This window comes from Orbicella faveolata, unplaced genomic scaffold (genome assembly GCF_042242905.1).
Source record: "Orbicella faveolata isolate gen_17 unplaced genomic scaffold, um_ofav_v1 contig_46, whole genome shotgun sequence".
Taxonomy (NCBI): domain Eukaryota; kingdom Metazoa; phylum Cnidaria; class Anthozoa; order Scleractinia; family Merulinidae; genus Orbicella; species Orbicella faveolata.
The window spans coordinates 2,322,501-2,339,087 of NW_028301576.1; the positions used below are offsets into that span (position 1 = coordinate 2,322,501).

General features: G+C 43.1%; 2 protein-coding genes across 2 annotated transcripts in view; one reads left to right on the forward strand and one right to left on the reverse strand.

The window, feature by feature from the left end:
* Window positions 1–16,587, reverse strand: part of LOC149097932 (UBX domain-containing protein 8-like) — a 76,318-nt gene that overhangs the window by 13,687 nt on the left and 46,044 nt on the right. The window lies entirely within an intron of this gene.
* LOC149097934 (uncharacterized) lies at window positions 12,456–15,037 on the forward strand. The gene has a single exon (XM_089277546.1). The coding sequence runs from the start codon at window positions 13,870–13,872 to the stop codon at window positions 14,947–14,949; it is 1,080 nt and encodes a 359-aa protein (XP_089133672.1). The 5' UTR covers window positions 12,456–13,869; the 3' UTR covers window positions 14,950–15,037.

The following is a 16,587-nucleotide window of genomic DNA, read 5'->3' on the forward strand; positions in this document are numbered from 1 at the left end:
TTGTGCAATTGGGTAGCAGTAGTTTAGAGCAGACTTGTATTGTCATCACCTGCTTAAAATTAAAATGCGTCAATTTCACGCTCCTCAATATCGCATAAGTGGAGGCAAAATTGTCAATTTTTTATACTTAACCAAATGATCTCTTTGCAGGGTGACTGTTTTCCATTGCTGAGCTGCTTGTAAGACCCACTCACCAGGAACTGAAGTTTCCTATTGGCAAGGTAGGTTAAAGACACACTGAATTTTTACTGACAATTGTTATTGTGCGTATATCCTGTTTAGTGGCGAAAAAAACATCAAGAAAAAATAAAAATGGCCAATACTATAATGAGAACTTTTCAAAATCATTATATTTAAGTGCACAGTCAGCAAAGGAAATTTTGTAAACAATTCTCGGTGAATACAGTCACCTCTATATTTTAAAGCAAATTTAGTTTTAACTAGAAGACAGTTTTATTTTGGGTGGAAAAGACAGTCTTCGAGGCAATAGACTCAAGGTTTTCCGAAAGGGAGACAGCAACCGGATAACAGTAAAAACCTATTATTCAGGGCCACCACAATATAATAGTCGACACTGAACAGAGAGTTAGTAATTCGCCTAAGTAAAATTAGAGCCTTTGATATCCCTGAATAACTTTTAACTTCTAAGGCAGCTGAAAGGAAGTGCTAAAGGAAAAGAAATTTCGAATATTTTCCTTTTTTTTAATAAAATAGTCCATCGGCAGAATAGTTATGCCCCGAAATCCGTTTTGTACGAGCAAAGTAAACCGGTCTACGTTTGGCTAAAGCTTCACGGCGTTCAGTCAGCAAACGTTCTTACAGTTCAGTCACAAATAAAGAAAATAATTTAATAATTAAGAAGAATTTAATTTGGTGAGGACGAGTATTCAAAGAGTAAACGTATGCTTCATTCTAGGCTAATATTGTTTTAAAAACCAAAACGAACGATTTTTTAAAGACGAAAAGCATCAAGAAGATCAAGCAGTGACGAATGTTCGTCGGCGTAGCTTAAGAAGTCTTAACTTCTGGCATGATATTTTAGATGTCAGTAAAAAAGGGAATTCGGTGAGGTTGAGAATTATTGAGAAGAGACGTGTGCTACCTTAACAGCGAATATTTAGACCGAACCTTAGCGCAATTTCCGAAGAAGGCTGTTGCCTTCTCTAAAACAAATGAATAAGAACATGAGCTGGTCATCACCATAACAAGTGAAATCATTTGCGAAGCAACACAACAAATGCTTTGCCAAGAAGTTTCTCATTGCAAATCTGTAGAACGTTAAGTTTAAGTACTGTTTTAACACCAACAGAAAAAGGTGTTGTGCGGGAAATGTTTTCAGTCTCTAATTGTTACATTCGCTCTTTGAATGATTTTTCTTTGAATGTTTTTATGGAGTTTCTAGCGAGTTGACAACAAATAATACTCTGCAGAAAAGATAGAAACTCTTTTGTTTTCAGATCAAGAAGCAAAATAAAAATGGTATTAAACTTATCTAGATGCCATCATATTATTTTCTCGTTACTTTTTGGTGCAATGCACGTTTTCTAGACAGTCCAAGATGGAAACTCACCAACATTATTTAAGTCAATAGTTATTTAGCGTCATAGAATTTTAACACTTAGTTTTCAATTACATTTGTCATTTTTCCGGTGGGCCAATATTATATCTCTTTGTGAAGTTTGACTGGTTTTCATTTACACTGAGACTACTTACCAGGATCTAAAGTTTCCTATCAAGGTGGGTTGAAGTCTATGCCAAAATAGATGATAATGTCCACTCTCACTTAAAACAGATTAATTTTTGTTAGAACTTCTGTCACCTTCTGTTATTCTAGATGGCTCTTTTCTTACATAAAACATTGTGTAAAAACAAAAATTGAAAACTTAAGAATGAATAATGGTCAGACCAAAATAAGTAATGTAAAAATGCCAGATGAGATCTGTAATGTACAATTGCCTTTGATTAAGGTTCTATGTTGTCCATGTCTGTGTGTGGTATTCATTTTCTAACAAGGACAGTGTCCTGGCTGATTACAGTACATGCATATGAAGTTTTTTTGTTGTAACTTGCATAAGATCTTATTGCCGAATGTCACCAAATGTACATAATTTTATCAATTGGATCTAAAAATTCTACAGAACAAAAGAGAACCAGTATTTTGACGGGAGAAGTACAGGATCACAAAGACGGAAGAGGATTACAGTTCATGAAATTTGATCAAAATGTGTCAAGATGTCAAGAAATAAATACTGCCTTGTAAAGTTTGTATATAGCCATACGTGTACGTATTAAAACATGATGACATATCAGCCAGGTAGTGTCCCATGTCATAAGAGTGCTGGAACATTTTCCCGGCTCTTTGTTATTGAGCCTACTTATGAGGGAGATAAAGGAGGCCATATAGGACCCATGGTAATTGATATCAGTTATACAAATCAGGTATGAGGGGCTTGCAGTGCAGGAAACTTAACATTGTTCAGTACACACACACACACACATTGCCTTAAACATGAATTTTGGTTTGTTTGTTTGTTTGTTTTTTGTTCAGTTAAGGACAATGGTCCTGAGTCACTTTTATTCTTATTGTACGTTATTTCCAATATAGTTGAGTTTAATTTCGGCACAATGATCTTTGGAACTTAAAGTCAGTGTTAACAAAAATTGTAGAAATTCAATTCAGACTCCTTTTTGAGTATAGAAAGTACATGTAAGTGGATGTGTGTAACAATGTGAATGGAAGGAAGTGGCACAAGTACAATCCAGAAGTTCCCTGGCCTGTCTTGCCCTTAGTTTGGGACTTAGATTCTTTTAAACAGAAATTTCCTGTGATTGCATCTTGTTGTACTGCAAATGTATGTATAAGAGAAGTCAAGTTACAAATGTATTTCTTTTGGTCGTAATGAAAATCTTTTCTCAGTGTTTGTTTTCTCACTTTTGAGGTGGTTTTACCCGCATAGCCTTTGCAGCTGGGAAAAAAAGTAGCATCTACGAAAACCACTGAGATCCTGGTCCATACTTTTGTGTCTTCCAAACTCGACCACTGCAACTCTCTTTTGTACAATGTACCGAAGTGTGCTTTAAAAAAGCTCCAGTCTGTTCAGAACGCCGCTGCCCGACTTATCACCTGTTCCCGAAAGTACGACCACATCACTCCAATACTGAAAGAATTACACTGGCTTCCTATTTCTGAACGCATTAAATTCAAGATTATGTTACTTACCTTTAAGGCTCTTCATCAACAATCTCCTGTCTACATTCAAGATCTAGTAGCGTACTACCAACCTTCCAGAATCCTCCGATCATCACACTTATTACTTCTTAACCCCACAAATTTTCACCTGAAGACATATGGTTCTCGAGCTTTTGCTGTTTCCGCTCCTGAACTCTGGAACAGTCTACCTGTTTCTATCCGCTCATGTGACAATCTAAGTTCTTTTAAATCTAAACTCAAAACTCATCTTTTTAAGAAAACTTATTATTCTTAGCGATTTTTACTTTCTATTATTTTCTTAAATGCACATTTTTAATTATTAAGATTAGTACAGATCATTTTGGCGAATTGTACAGCGCCTAGAGCAGGCATGGATAGGCGCTATATAAATATTTATTTATTATTATTATCTCTTTGTGTTCCTTTAGGAGAGAAGTCTAGTCTTACTTTATGCTTGTATCAGTTTTTCTCACTGGAGTAAATGGCCTTAAAATAATTTCAATGCTTAACATCGTTGGAAGAGGAGTTGAAGGTAATTCGTCCCTGTATTTGCAAAGATAGTTTTTTTCATCTAAAGGGCATGTTGAGAGGTTTAGGTTTTTAATTGTCTGGGTCCTGTTTTGAATAACAACCCATTGGCATTATAGACCTACAAAACTTGCAAGGCAAGGAGACCATTTTGTCATTGTTTGAATGAGAGAGTTGAAATAATTGGGCTACAAAGTTAACATTTTGTATGGGAGCAATCGTGTACTAAAAAAATATCTTGTAATTGTGTAGGGTTTTGTTGCAATGTTTTAATCATTTATTACTGTATAATATACTTGAAAGGCACACAAAAATATACAATATCAATATATATGATAATTAACTCATTCGTTTTAGGTTAAACTCCAAGATTTATAAGCCTCTCAGTGGGGTCTAATAACATAGCAATTATTTCACAGTTGCATCATTGCAAAAAAAAAAAACAAAACAAAACAAAACAAAAGAGAAACAGTCGCATCGGTGGGTAGTTCAGTACAGCTAGTTAGCTAAATTTGGAAAGAATAATTTTGCCCTAATTTAGAAATGGGTGTGAGGTTTTGTGTTTCCAAAAGAGCTGCTAGAGACTCTTGATTTGTTTTCCTTCCACTCTTTTATCTAGACAGTATTTAAAAGACTTGGGTTCAGTTTCACTTGATGATTTCTCCTTTCCTTATCTTCATACATTCCCAATGCTTGGTCAGGAGAATGTAGTTTTTCATCGTAAAAGCTACTTGAGAATTTTCACTTATTCTCGTTGAAAGACTGCACTCTAAATGAAATGTAGATAAAGAATCATTTCGGCAACTTTTCCAGTTGTCATGGTGAAGAAGTGTGTTGGTATTGTTTTGAGCGTACATTTAGTAGAGGTCTTAGTGTCACAATTATAAAGAAATGAAAATCAGATAGGCCTGTGATTAAATCAAGAATTGAACGAGTTTTTAAGTTGCATGGCTGTTACGAAAATGGGTAGTATAGTTTTAATACAATTATTGATGATTGCTGATTTTAACATTGTATCCTAGTTGAAATAGAATGATTCTCGACAAAGCAAAGGTGTTCTCCCAAGTTCCCTCTCTACTTAGACTATTGTTTTGATTTCTCGAGAGTCAAGCTATGTCATTGTTTTTAGTTAACGCTGTGTGTGTTGATACTAAATATTATCAATTGGTAGAAGAGAACTTTTTTTTCCAGTGGAAATGTAAGTTGCGTTATTTTTTACCAGCAATTTGTTTTCAATGTAAATACACTTCTCTTTTTTACAATGTACAGAAATAAAGTATTTGAGAGTTACTTTTGGTGCTAGTCTCTAGTCTTGCATTTTCTCGCTAAAGTTCATGAAATTCCATCGAGAAGATTCAGAGCTACCTTAACTTTTCGAAAATTTAAAGTGGCTCTGAACCCATGAGACAGAATTTCTTTAAATTTTGCAAAAAGTTGCATCTAATATTCTTATCACAATTCCATTATAAAGATGGGGGTCACCGAGCTCTTTTTGAGTAATAAGCCTTTTAAAAAGCTAAAATTTAGTGTATTTTTAGAAACAGGTTATCATGTTTTATGGTAACCTATCATGCCATAAAAATTACCTTTGCTAGTTTACCAATGGCTGGGCATTTATGCCATACCTTTAGAGCGTTTTCACTCACGTGGCCAGCGGCCATGTAAATTTATTGGAACAATACAAAATGTTTACATTAGACAAAAGCTAAGTAAATCCCACCGCTTGCAACCTCGTTCCCAGGGTCCTCTCTCTTCTTCCCTCGAGAAAGTACCCTGTTGCGGCTGGTCACGTTTCTGCTAGCTTTCGGCAGTTCCAGAAAAATGATTGGAGGGAGGGGCAGGACAGTTAAAGTTTGTCTCCACTTAGCTCACCTACTGAGACCAATAGGGAGTGAAATTTGTAACTTTGGCCGACCTCACAGCGAAGGCATTGACACATTCGATATTGGAGTGCACTGCATCAAAGTTCGGCCTAAAGGTTAGTTCTGCATTTGGCTGAATTTCCCCATCGATAGTTGGACGGTCCCTGGAATTTGTGGTGGTGAAAATAATTGGCAAAGAACTTGGAAATGACGACCACAACAATAAATGAACCGCGCGGTGAATTTAATTTCATTTTTCATTCCGCAAAATCACAACGTAGGTATTTACTCATTCGGTTAGAGTTAAATACGTCGTTTGTTCGCCTACAAAGGTAGTTTTGAATTTCATTGAGTTACTCCCATCGACAGTTTGACGGTCATTCCATTCTCTTGCGGCGAAAAAAAAATTACAAAGAACTTAACATCAACAACGACTGAGTGCTGGATACCTTGATTAAGCAGCTTATATTTTTCGATCGGCAAAATCACAACGGAGACATTGATGCCTTCGTGTAGAGTTTGATACGTCCGGTGTTTGGCAAAGAGACTAACTTTGAATTTGATTGAATTCATCCAGTTGCTGAGAGAAATTTTATGAAGAACTTGATAACAGCGACATCGGTCGCGCGTTTGCCAAATCCAACGGCTTTTGTTTTAAAACTGTTCTAGCGGTAAGTCCAATTTTCGGCCAAGAAACTAGCTTCTCCTTTAGCTGAATGCATCCCGTCGATAATTTGACGGTTACTTAATTCTTTTGCTGTGAAAAACCGATTAAACTAATCCGAAGCAGGTTGTTGAAGGTTTTTAACAAAGCAGTGAAAAATAAACAAAGTTCCCTCTCAGTTAGTATCTCATACTCATAGAAGTTCAGATCATAGCGACGAAGCATTAGTCAGGCAGTATCGCTGACAAACACACTTGCTTCACTTTCAAAATAAGCAGCGCAACATTCACCTCCCTAGACAGTATTGACAAAATTTAAGTTGAGGACCCACCCTCTGTGCGGCTATGGTTGGCATACGTAGACACGTGAGTTTACACGTGGGTTTACACTAGATAGTTAATACAACTAATAAACCTGTGGCCCTTGATAAGAATTATAAACGATTTATTATAAATATTTTAAAACCTAAATTAAACATCTAAAATTAAACCAATATAAGAACATGATTTAAAAACTAAGTTAAGAGGTAATTACTCGACATTGACAGTACTGTACTCAGTCTAAAAATAATTGTCTAAAGTAGTAATAGATGTCCAAGAGTAGCAATTAAATGTAGACATGATGATAGATGTGAATGCAGTCATAACACTACTGGAAAAAAGACCTGAAAAAATTTTCAGGCTTTGACCGGAATTCGAACCTATGATATTTGCGTTACCGATGCAATGCTCTCCCAACTGAGCTATCAAAACCACATGAGATCGGTTGTGAATGGTGGGTTAGCCCGTTATGTTCAGTGGACGTAATACTCGGCTCAAGTATGTGAAGTCCATAGTTATAGATGTCCAACAGTAGCAATTAAAAGTAGACAAAAAAACGGAAAAAAAAACCCTGTCCTTAAGCTGGCTTAATCTAAAATGTTTGTTTATATAACAAATTCTTAAAAGTATTAACAGTTCATTAATGTACTCAGGGTTCAGTGGTACCCATGATTCTTTTGTATGCAATTAGGCACCTTTATATCGGATTCCGTACAATATGGCACCCATCGTCAAGTGTTAAATAGATCTATAATGCTATGGCGTTGCTGGGCATCAAGGATAATACGAGCACAGCGCTTTTGTATTTAAATTGTCTTGGCTGCAGCAGCTTGTCCATGTTACGCCGCAATATAATATTTATCACCGCTATTTGTGCTATATTTTTAATCAAGCTTAACTACGATGGCCGCAGACCAGGAGTTTATCAGTGGCTTAATTAAAGCAATTTGATAAAGTACGCGTTTTGCTGTTGGTAAATAAGCCTTATAATTCTGTCAAGTATGCCTATACGCTTTGATATCGTCTTACATAAAGAATCAATATAGACATCGCAACTGAGTTGTTGGTCAGGTAAAAGGCCCATCAGCTCAATGTTTTCAACCCTTTCTAATTCACTGCCTTTAAGCTGAATCTCAAGATTGCGATCTTCTTTATTTAAACTTCTCCATAGGCGTGGTCCATCGATTAGTATTGTCTTCATCTCGGAGCAATTTTAAAACAGATAGATTGTTGACCATTTATCGACGATGGCGACCTCTCGGCCGAGAGTGTTCTTTAGCATAACCAGAAGAAGTAGTAAAGGACGTCTATAGGGGCGGTAACCAATCAGAAGGCAGTGCATATCATTAAAATTGGCTCTCGACCAATCAGATGGCAGTATTTTCGATTTGCATAAACAAGATGGCCGCCATTTTTCGCACATACCCAAATAAGGGCAACATGTCCAAATAAGGAGAATATGAGATCGAAGTTGTGACGTACATGCCCAAATAAGGCGATAGACAGGAAGTGAGTTTTAACAATTGATTTTTTATTGATTTTACAGGAAGTTACATTGGTGAGTAACCGTATGGAAACGATTTGAAAGTGTTCGTGTCTACGACGCGTTTGTCGAAGACGAGTCCGTAGCGTTTGATTCGTGTGATGACCTTGAGATGTTTGGTGGCTGGGTTTCTCCAGAAGAAGTTGGGGTTGACGACGGGGATGTTGCGTCGTTCACCGTCCTCGAGAGGTTGTTCGAGTTCGTCGAGGAGATTTTGTTCCATGACGTCGTAATTGAGTTGTTGAGATCCTCGTACATTGAGTGAGAAGCCTCGGACTTTGCAGCAGACTTTACCTTGGTGGGTTTTGTACCCGTAATTCTTGGGTCAAGCGGAGGTGAAAGTGGTAATGAAGTCGTCGTCGTCGAGCTCGTTGGTCATCTCTCCGAGGTAATCGCCTAGCGGGACATCGGCTTGACCTGGTTTGTGCGAGTAGATGACGGAATCGGTGTCAAAGTAGAGAACTTGGTACTTTAACAGTTCCAGGTAGCTGTATAATTTGAGTCGAGCCCAACAGGTGATGAAAGCGGCGACGAAGATGTTGATTCGTCCGTTATCGGGTTGGTTGACTTCGAGTTCGGTGTAGACGACTTCTAGGGCTTCGTCGTTGGTGATTCTGACTTGTTTTATGTCGTTGAAGTGATTGGAAACGAGGGCGAAGAGTTGTGCTGTGGGGTAGACGACTTGGGTGGTGGGTTTGTGTAGGTTTTCGCCGAACTTGCCCCAGAAGGAGTTGAGCATGAGTTTGGCGGTGGCTTTGCGTCCGGGGTTTTTTTGGATCATGGCCGGATCGAGAGCGATGCCTTCCTTCTGTTGGTATTGTTGCACGTACCGTGTCTTGTCTTGGGGGGTGTGACACCAGCTCGGGTAGCCAGCGGATTCCTGTTTGATTTTTAGCCAGGTATTCTCGTAATCGGCGAAGAGTCCTGTACGGCGTTGTCTGGGTGGGAAATGGTAGACTTCGTGGATCTTGATGAGCGTGTATCCCATGGCAACGGCTTTCTGGATTTCGGGTGTGCACCAGGTCCCTCGTAGCGTGCGTTGCTCGGCCGTGTGAGGGCATCGATGCGATTTCTCTAAGAGGGGTTTGGACATTTCGTCTTCCACGCACGATCGGCAGAGTGGGAAGGTGAGTTTTTTCTCGTGCTTAAAAGGTAGAACGGGATGGTAAAGTTCGTGAGGTGGTAGTATGTCCACTTTGGCCATGCCGAAGTAGTGATGGATGTCTTGGTCGTCGGGGTTGACGATGACTTGAGGGTGTCCTACGGGGTATTCGCTTCCCTTGTTGACCCAGGGGTAGAGCGACGTTACGTCGATGTACTTGATTTTCTCTCCTCGAGCCACGTCGGCCACGTGATGTAGTTTGACAGCGTTCGTGCGCCCTCCGAAGAAAGCTTCTCTGGGTTCGAGCGGTTCGACGATTTCGAACGTGTCTAGAAACTGGTTGAGATCAGGGTCGGTTTTGACTTCTAGGTTCCAGTCGCATTCCCACTTGACGCAGAGCTGGTAACCTTGACGACTGAGAAGGTCGTGTTTGCGGAGTGTGGACTCGTAGACTTCGTCTAGAGTGCGATCGGCGTGACAGATGGGATGTCTGTTTCGATTGGTTGGGAAACAGCGAGGACATCCGTGCCATAGACATCCGTGGAATTCGTAGACGGTTCGAGTGGTCGGATCGTATCCGTCCACGAGATGACCGTCCAGTCGGACTTCACCTCCGTTTCGCACGGTGCGTATGCGATCGCCATGATCCGTGCGTTGCAATGAGTGTTCTTGCCAGGCTAGCCATTTCAGGGCTTTGACGGACTGATTGGATCGGGCACCGTGCCATCCTCGTAGGGGTCTGGAGGCGATGGTGTTGAGCGGGACGAGTTTCTTGCGCCAGAACCGGTTGCATGCTGAGGCGATGGTGACGCATTTCTCCATGGGGTCAAAGTCGGCTTTTTGTTTGAATTCTTGCCGGAACTTTCGGCAGCCTGCTTTGAGGAGTTTGACGTCCGACTCGCAGTAGGCTTCCATTTCTTCCCGTAAGACGAAATGGTAGTCGTTGTCGACTTTCTCTTGGTACCACTGTTCGAACTCGGCTTTCTTTTTGGCGGACATGCCGTCGGGATCGTACATGTCTCGCGGTGGCATGGGACCTTCGTACGCTTGGTTTTCTAGGGTGTTGAATTTGTGCGGGAAGAATCCTTTGCGCAGTTCTTGGATTCCGAAGGTGACTGGAAAGTTGGCCAGCGGGAACGGGAGGAAGCACAGGGAATCTTTGAAAGTCAGTCTGTCGGATCTTAGGGACAGTATCTTGGTGCCGACGGTGATTTGGTCGGTGACTTCTCGATGGGTGGCGTAACAGTGTTGCAGGATGAACATCCCGTCGTAGCCTTTGAGATTGTGAAAGATTACGATGACGTCCCGTTCGTCATTGTCCTGGTCGACGGCGAGGTCTTCGAGTTGGTCGAACATGTCGGCGGTGCAGTCGGGGCCGTAGAAGGAGTAGCATGTCTCATTTTCGTCGTCTTCCAGGCAGAGTAGAATGGGTGTCTGATTCCCTTCGGCGTCGGTGATGGCTTCGTAGTCGCAGTACACTTGAAGGGGCGGGTCTCTGTCCACCCAGACGCACGTGTCTGGATCGTCTGGATCGGGTTCTTCGAAGGGTCGACCGTTGACTTTGTCGCGGGGGACGCGTTTCTTTTTGGGCTCGTCTTCGTCTTCGGGGATGCGTTGGATGTAACATCGGTGCGTCGGCAGATGGACTTGTTTTTCGCAGATGTGACATTCGCCCCATCTGCACTTGTGATCGATGGAAGGACGGCCACCTCCTCGTCCTGTCCTGCGTTTACATTCGTAGACGTGGCAACACTTCTCACACTTTTTGTAAGTGTTGCAGATGGAGGGGATGCTGAGACTCTGCCGTTGCAAGTGGTCGTTGTAGCATCTGTCTCCGAAGAATTGTCTGTGACACAAATGGCATGGTGAGGTGGGTTCGGGAAACTTGCCTGGAGCTAGGGGTCGTTTTTTCTCGATGAAATCGGGGCAGTCTTTTCGTTTGCAGGCGGGACACCATTTACCGAGGCAGGAATGATGTTTGAAGTCCTCGTGATCGTAGCCTCGATTGCATTCGTCGCAGAAGTAGGAATTGTTGAGGAATCCCTTGAACGAATTGCATCCGTCGTAGTGATCGCCTTCTTTGATGAGATGAATGATCTTGGTCGAGGGTTCGGGTCCCGCGTAGATGACCATGTGGGGTGGGTCGATGGACATGACTTTGAGCTGGTAGCCAGGTAACGCGGCCTGAAACTTTTGCAGTTCGGGAATGCCGCAAGGTCCTTCGGGAACGTTGGCTCGACGGTGGAGGTCTTTGGCCAATCGCTCTTGGACAGGATAACCCTGTTTGAGATTGTGGTAATCTTGGTCACGCGAATTCTCGTTCGCGTCAACCCGGGCTTTCATGGTGACGATGGCGCGAGCGCAGCAGAGATTATCTTCGTTTTGGATGGTCACGCGCGACCGTTTGACGATGTTCCGCACGGCGGCGCAACTCGGTTTGTATCGTTTTTTTCCACTGCCACGACCTGGGGTACGTATGGAAGTGGTTTCCATGGTAAACGTGTCGTCGGGGGTGAATTCTTCGTTGGAGTTGAGTTTGGCCGCGAGAGACTGGAGATAAGTGTCTAGTCTTTCACTCCCTGCTTCGAATTCTCGCACGGTGAAGGTGGTGGATTGAAAGGCGTGCGTGAAGGCACGGGACTGCATGGTGAAATGAACCGTGGAGTCGGGTGTCAGGGTAGGATCCTGAGCGATTTGTTGCTCGATGGATCGTTGAAGGGCCCGAGTCAATTCTTGACCTAGATTCTCCTCGCGAGTCACGTCTCTGTGTTGTCTGAGCGTGGCTTCGAATCGTTGTTTGTTGAGGACGTTTCTCCAGTTACGTCGAGCGCCTATGGGTCTTAATTCGAATTCTAGAGGTGGTCTTGCACCACCTCCGGTTTGGAGCATCGCTCAGTCGTCGTCATCGTCGTCGGAGGGGAAGGCTTCGTCGTAGGTCCGTCTGTTCTGTAAAAGACAACAAACACAACGTTTTTTAATTAGTCAGTTTTTATTGTCAGGTCTCCAAAAAGTAGCCGACAACATCGCTTTTTATTTTCTAAGTCATATAACGCGTTCCTGAAACTATTTCCTATATAGAAACTCCTTTTCTCGCCACGCTTGTTGATACAATGTCCATATATTTCATAATCCGCGTTACAATTACAGAAGTTTGGGCGGCATTTAGGCGGTCGTATTTCTATGTGTCCGTAAAACCATTGTCTTTTCAGTTGGTCATATTTCGAGATTTCTCTGTGAAGGTTTCTCATTTGATCATTGTTCCTTCTATCGCGTATGCTTTGCCAAGTTGCTAAGTCAAGTACGTAACGCTTTAGTTCTTCCGGTAGCCAATCCCAGTAACTCTATGAAAAAGATTAGGGTTAGAGTTCTAAAGATTACTTTCTTACATAGGGTACACGTCATACTCACTGCTTCATATTGATCCATAAGTTGGTTCATCTCTTCATCGGTCACTGATTCATATTGATCCATCTGTTGGTTCATCTCCTCGTCGGTCAGCTCTTGTGCCATGATTTTTTTCCAGCGCTCGATACAAGTCAAAAACTCAGAGTGACTTGAACGGTTCGAACCGATCTTTTTTATACCTACGGTATAGGGGGGTATAGGGAGGTATAGGGGGTAACCCCCACTCGACCCGCCCCAAGTCTCCGACTGAGAGAGGTATAGGGGGTAACCCCCACTCGACCCGCCCCAAGTCTCCGACTGAGAGAGGGATAGGGGGTAACCCCCACTCGACCCGCCCCCAGTCTCCGACCGAGTGGGGGTATACCCCCCTATCCCCTGGGTCTGGTTAACACGTGACTTGGTCTCGATCTGTGATTGGTTGGACAGATCTTCATAAGGCGAATCCGCGCCGTCCCCGATCTTCACATGACTAGTTTCACGTGGAATGCTTCAATGTGGCTTACATGACGACATTGCGAAATCACCCAATTTTAAGTCAAAATGGCGGCGTTTTGTTGAGCGAGCGAGCGATGTGCATCATTTCAACGTCCTGAAGATGTTTTCGGAAGCGGACAACATTCCTAAAGGTATTTGAAGTAAATACGAATGTAATTTTACGGTTAGCAAGAAATTAGAAGCGAAAATTTTAGGTAAGTGAGCTTGCATGACCTTCGCCATGTGCTACTCAAATTCAAATTCAAATTCAAATTCCCTTCGGACCGCCGTTTTTCCGTTTGCAATCTCAAATAATTCTTGAATTATGTGTCTTGAATCGTTTTTGGGATCGTAGAGCTCAGGAACTTTGGAAAAAAGCTTCGTTTTGTTGAGTAAACACACTTTTCGAAAAGACGCGTAACTCGATTCGAGTTAATATTCAACTGGCTGTTGCCATGGTGACGGAAATGCGAGATTTTTTTTTTTTTTTTTTTTTTTTGTGAAGTTTAATTTATTTAAATTGTTTAAAAATTACTACTAGCTTCCATGAAGGAAAACTTTTTTTTCTAGAGAGTATTTTTTATGCTCTTTTAAATGAGATATAGTAGATATAGAGATATAGAGATATATAGATATATAGATATATAGAGATATAGAGATATAGAGATATAGAGATATAGAGAGATATAGTAGATAGATAGAGCACGATTATTCTCCACGCCCATTTTAGAACTTGTATGAGCGTCCATTACGGAAGACCATGCCTGCCCGCTCCGCTGAAGCATTGAAACGACAGAGAGTGAGAAGAAGAGAGTTCGTGCGAGAGTGGAAGAAAAGAAATCCGGAGAAAGTTCGCGAGCAGAAGAGACGGTATCGTGCACGAAAACGGGGCGAGATACACGACAAGGTGCGCGACGCGTTGAATCGTTATAGGGAACGCAAACGTCGCTCCCGTTTACCTGCAACACGACAGTGGGAAGAGCATGATTACGATCCGGATGAAATTCTTCGGGGTTTGTTTGGAGGTCGGGTTGAGCTGAGGGATTTCAGGGGAACACTAACGCCATCCAACACCACGACCATCGCCGCTAAGAGCACGATCACCATTACCACTGCAACACTACCACCAACCAAAACCACTACAACCGCCATTACCACTGCAACACTACCGCCACTATCGACATTACCACAAAGGAACACCACTATCACCGCCGCTAAGAGCACTACCACCATTACCACTGCAACACTACCACCAACCAACACTAGTACCACCATTACCACTGCAGCACCACAGGCATTACCCCCACCGCAACGCCGTGGGAGGGTGGTGTCTTATTTCCCCACCGCCGCTAAGAGCACTACCACCGCCGCTAAGAGCACTACCACCGCCGCTAAGAGCACTACCACCGCCGCTAAGAGCACTACCACCAATACCACTGCAGCACCACAGGCATTACCCCCACCGCAACGCCGTGGGAGGCGGTTGTCTTATTCCTCCTCCTCTGACTCTGACTCTGAGCCTGATGAAGGGTTGGTAGCAGAGTTAGAACGCATGTTAGCGGAACCCGAGGATCCTGTAAAACGGAGACTTTCGGAAATCAGGAAAAACAGGAGAGTCGCAGAAGAAAACCGACTGAAACGAGTACGAAAAGAACAAGAAATGGAAAAGATGATCGTGGAAATAGCTAGTGAGCTTGACGAGATGTCATCCATGCTTCATGACATGGGACGCTGGTTCGCGCAGTTTGAACGCGAGGATACAGTAGAACAGAACCGTTGCCATTTCTCAGTCACCGTCGAACTTATGGATCAATTGGAACATTATTTATTTTCGTCTTAAAGAAAAAAAGAGACTCTTTTTTGAAAAACAACAAAGCGTGTGTAACTTTAATTACAACAACAACAATAAAAGGTTTTACAATTTCCAACGTTTCTTGGTCTGCATGATTTTCTTAACAATGCGTTCTGTCATGGTTTTACGTCCGGGTAATTTGTCGATGGCCTGGATCATCTTGGTGTCGGCATCCCATTTGTCCTGTAAGTTCTTGGCCCTGGAATAGTCAATGTCGTGTTGTTTGGCTAGTCGGTCCAGACGGTTGATCCCGGGGTCTCCACGCGCCAGACGTTTCTTCAGTTTGGTACCAGGTCCCATGTACTGATAACCGGGCCAATGAAACTCGATCCCAGTCTTGGCCAACCATTTTTGGATGTCGATCCCATACCCTCGTTGACGTCGACGTCGGGTACTTCTCCTCGGGGGTGGAGGTGCCTTTTTCCTCGTCTTAATCCGAGTCATAGTCCAGTCCCCTTCTCCAGGGGTCTTCGAAATCTTCCCACCCTGCTTGTAACTTTTCTGCGGCTGACGGTTTGGCCTTCTTGTACTTCTTTGACTTGCCTTTGGGACTGTAACCACCGTCGTCGTAGTCGATACCGAGTGATTTCAGTACACGTCTGGCTCTATCGGAGATGGGTGCTTTTTTCTTGGACGATAGGGGAGTTTTACCTAGCGTGACCTGTTCGAATGGACTGAAGGGTTTGGGGGTTTTCTTCTCCTTTTTAAAACCTGACGTGGAGGGTATGGGGGTTTTCAGCTCCTTTTTCAGTCCTGTCGTAGAAAGGGGTTGTGGCGGGATGATCACGGGGGCTGCGGCTGGTTGGTTGACTCCCTTGAGGATCTGTTTCAACAGAGTTTCGACGGGTGCGTCGACCATGCCTTCGGGTTCTGTCGTTCCCTGGTACGAGATGGGACCGCTTTTACCCGTCCGTATACGTTTCACCACTTTCCCTTCCTCGGAGGCGATGGGTTTGGTCATCTTGACGGCCATGCTGTCGGGGATGCGTTTGTCGTTCAGGATGAGATGTTCTTCGGCGGCCAGACGTCCGGCTTTGTTCAACAAGGCATTCTGGCTGATCTTACCCTTGTAATAATCTTGCAGACGATTGAATTCTTGAACGGGCACCATCATGACTTCGTTCATACCTTCTGACTCAAGGTCGTGTCAGGAAACTCGGACAATTCTCTCAAGGCCGTCTCGTAACAGTCTTGCCAGTACCGTATGGATTCGTCTTTCTTTTCCAACTCGAGTTCGAGACTTCGAACGGTTCGCTTGCCTTTACCGCACTCCCTGCACAACTCGATGCACCCACCGGGCGGCGTGGTATCTCGTTTCGTTTGACAGGTTTGGCAGAAGTCACCGAACTTTAAAGCCATGTATTCTTGATACAGGTCGTGGTACCTCTTGTTCAAGTACTCGTACGAGTCTTTCCATCGGGCTTCGCGACGATTGGCGTCTTGCAACAACTGCACGAGTTTAGGAATGGTATTGTGGGACTCGTCTTCTCTCGGTGGGAAATTGGGTATGACGTCGATCCCCTCCAGCGGGTAACCGTCCTCACTGCGTCCTTTCACCGTACACAACATGCTTTGAAACAACCGTGCAAACCGCTCCAGAACCCCGCTCCGTTTTGGGTGAGGAGA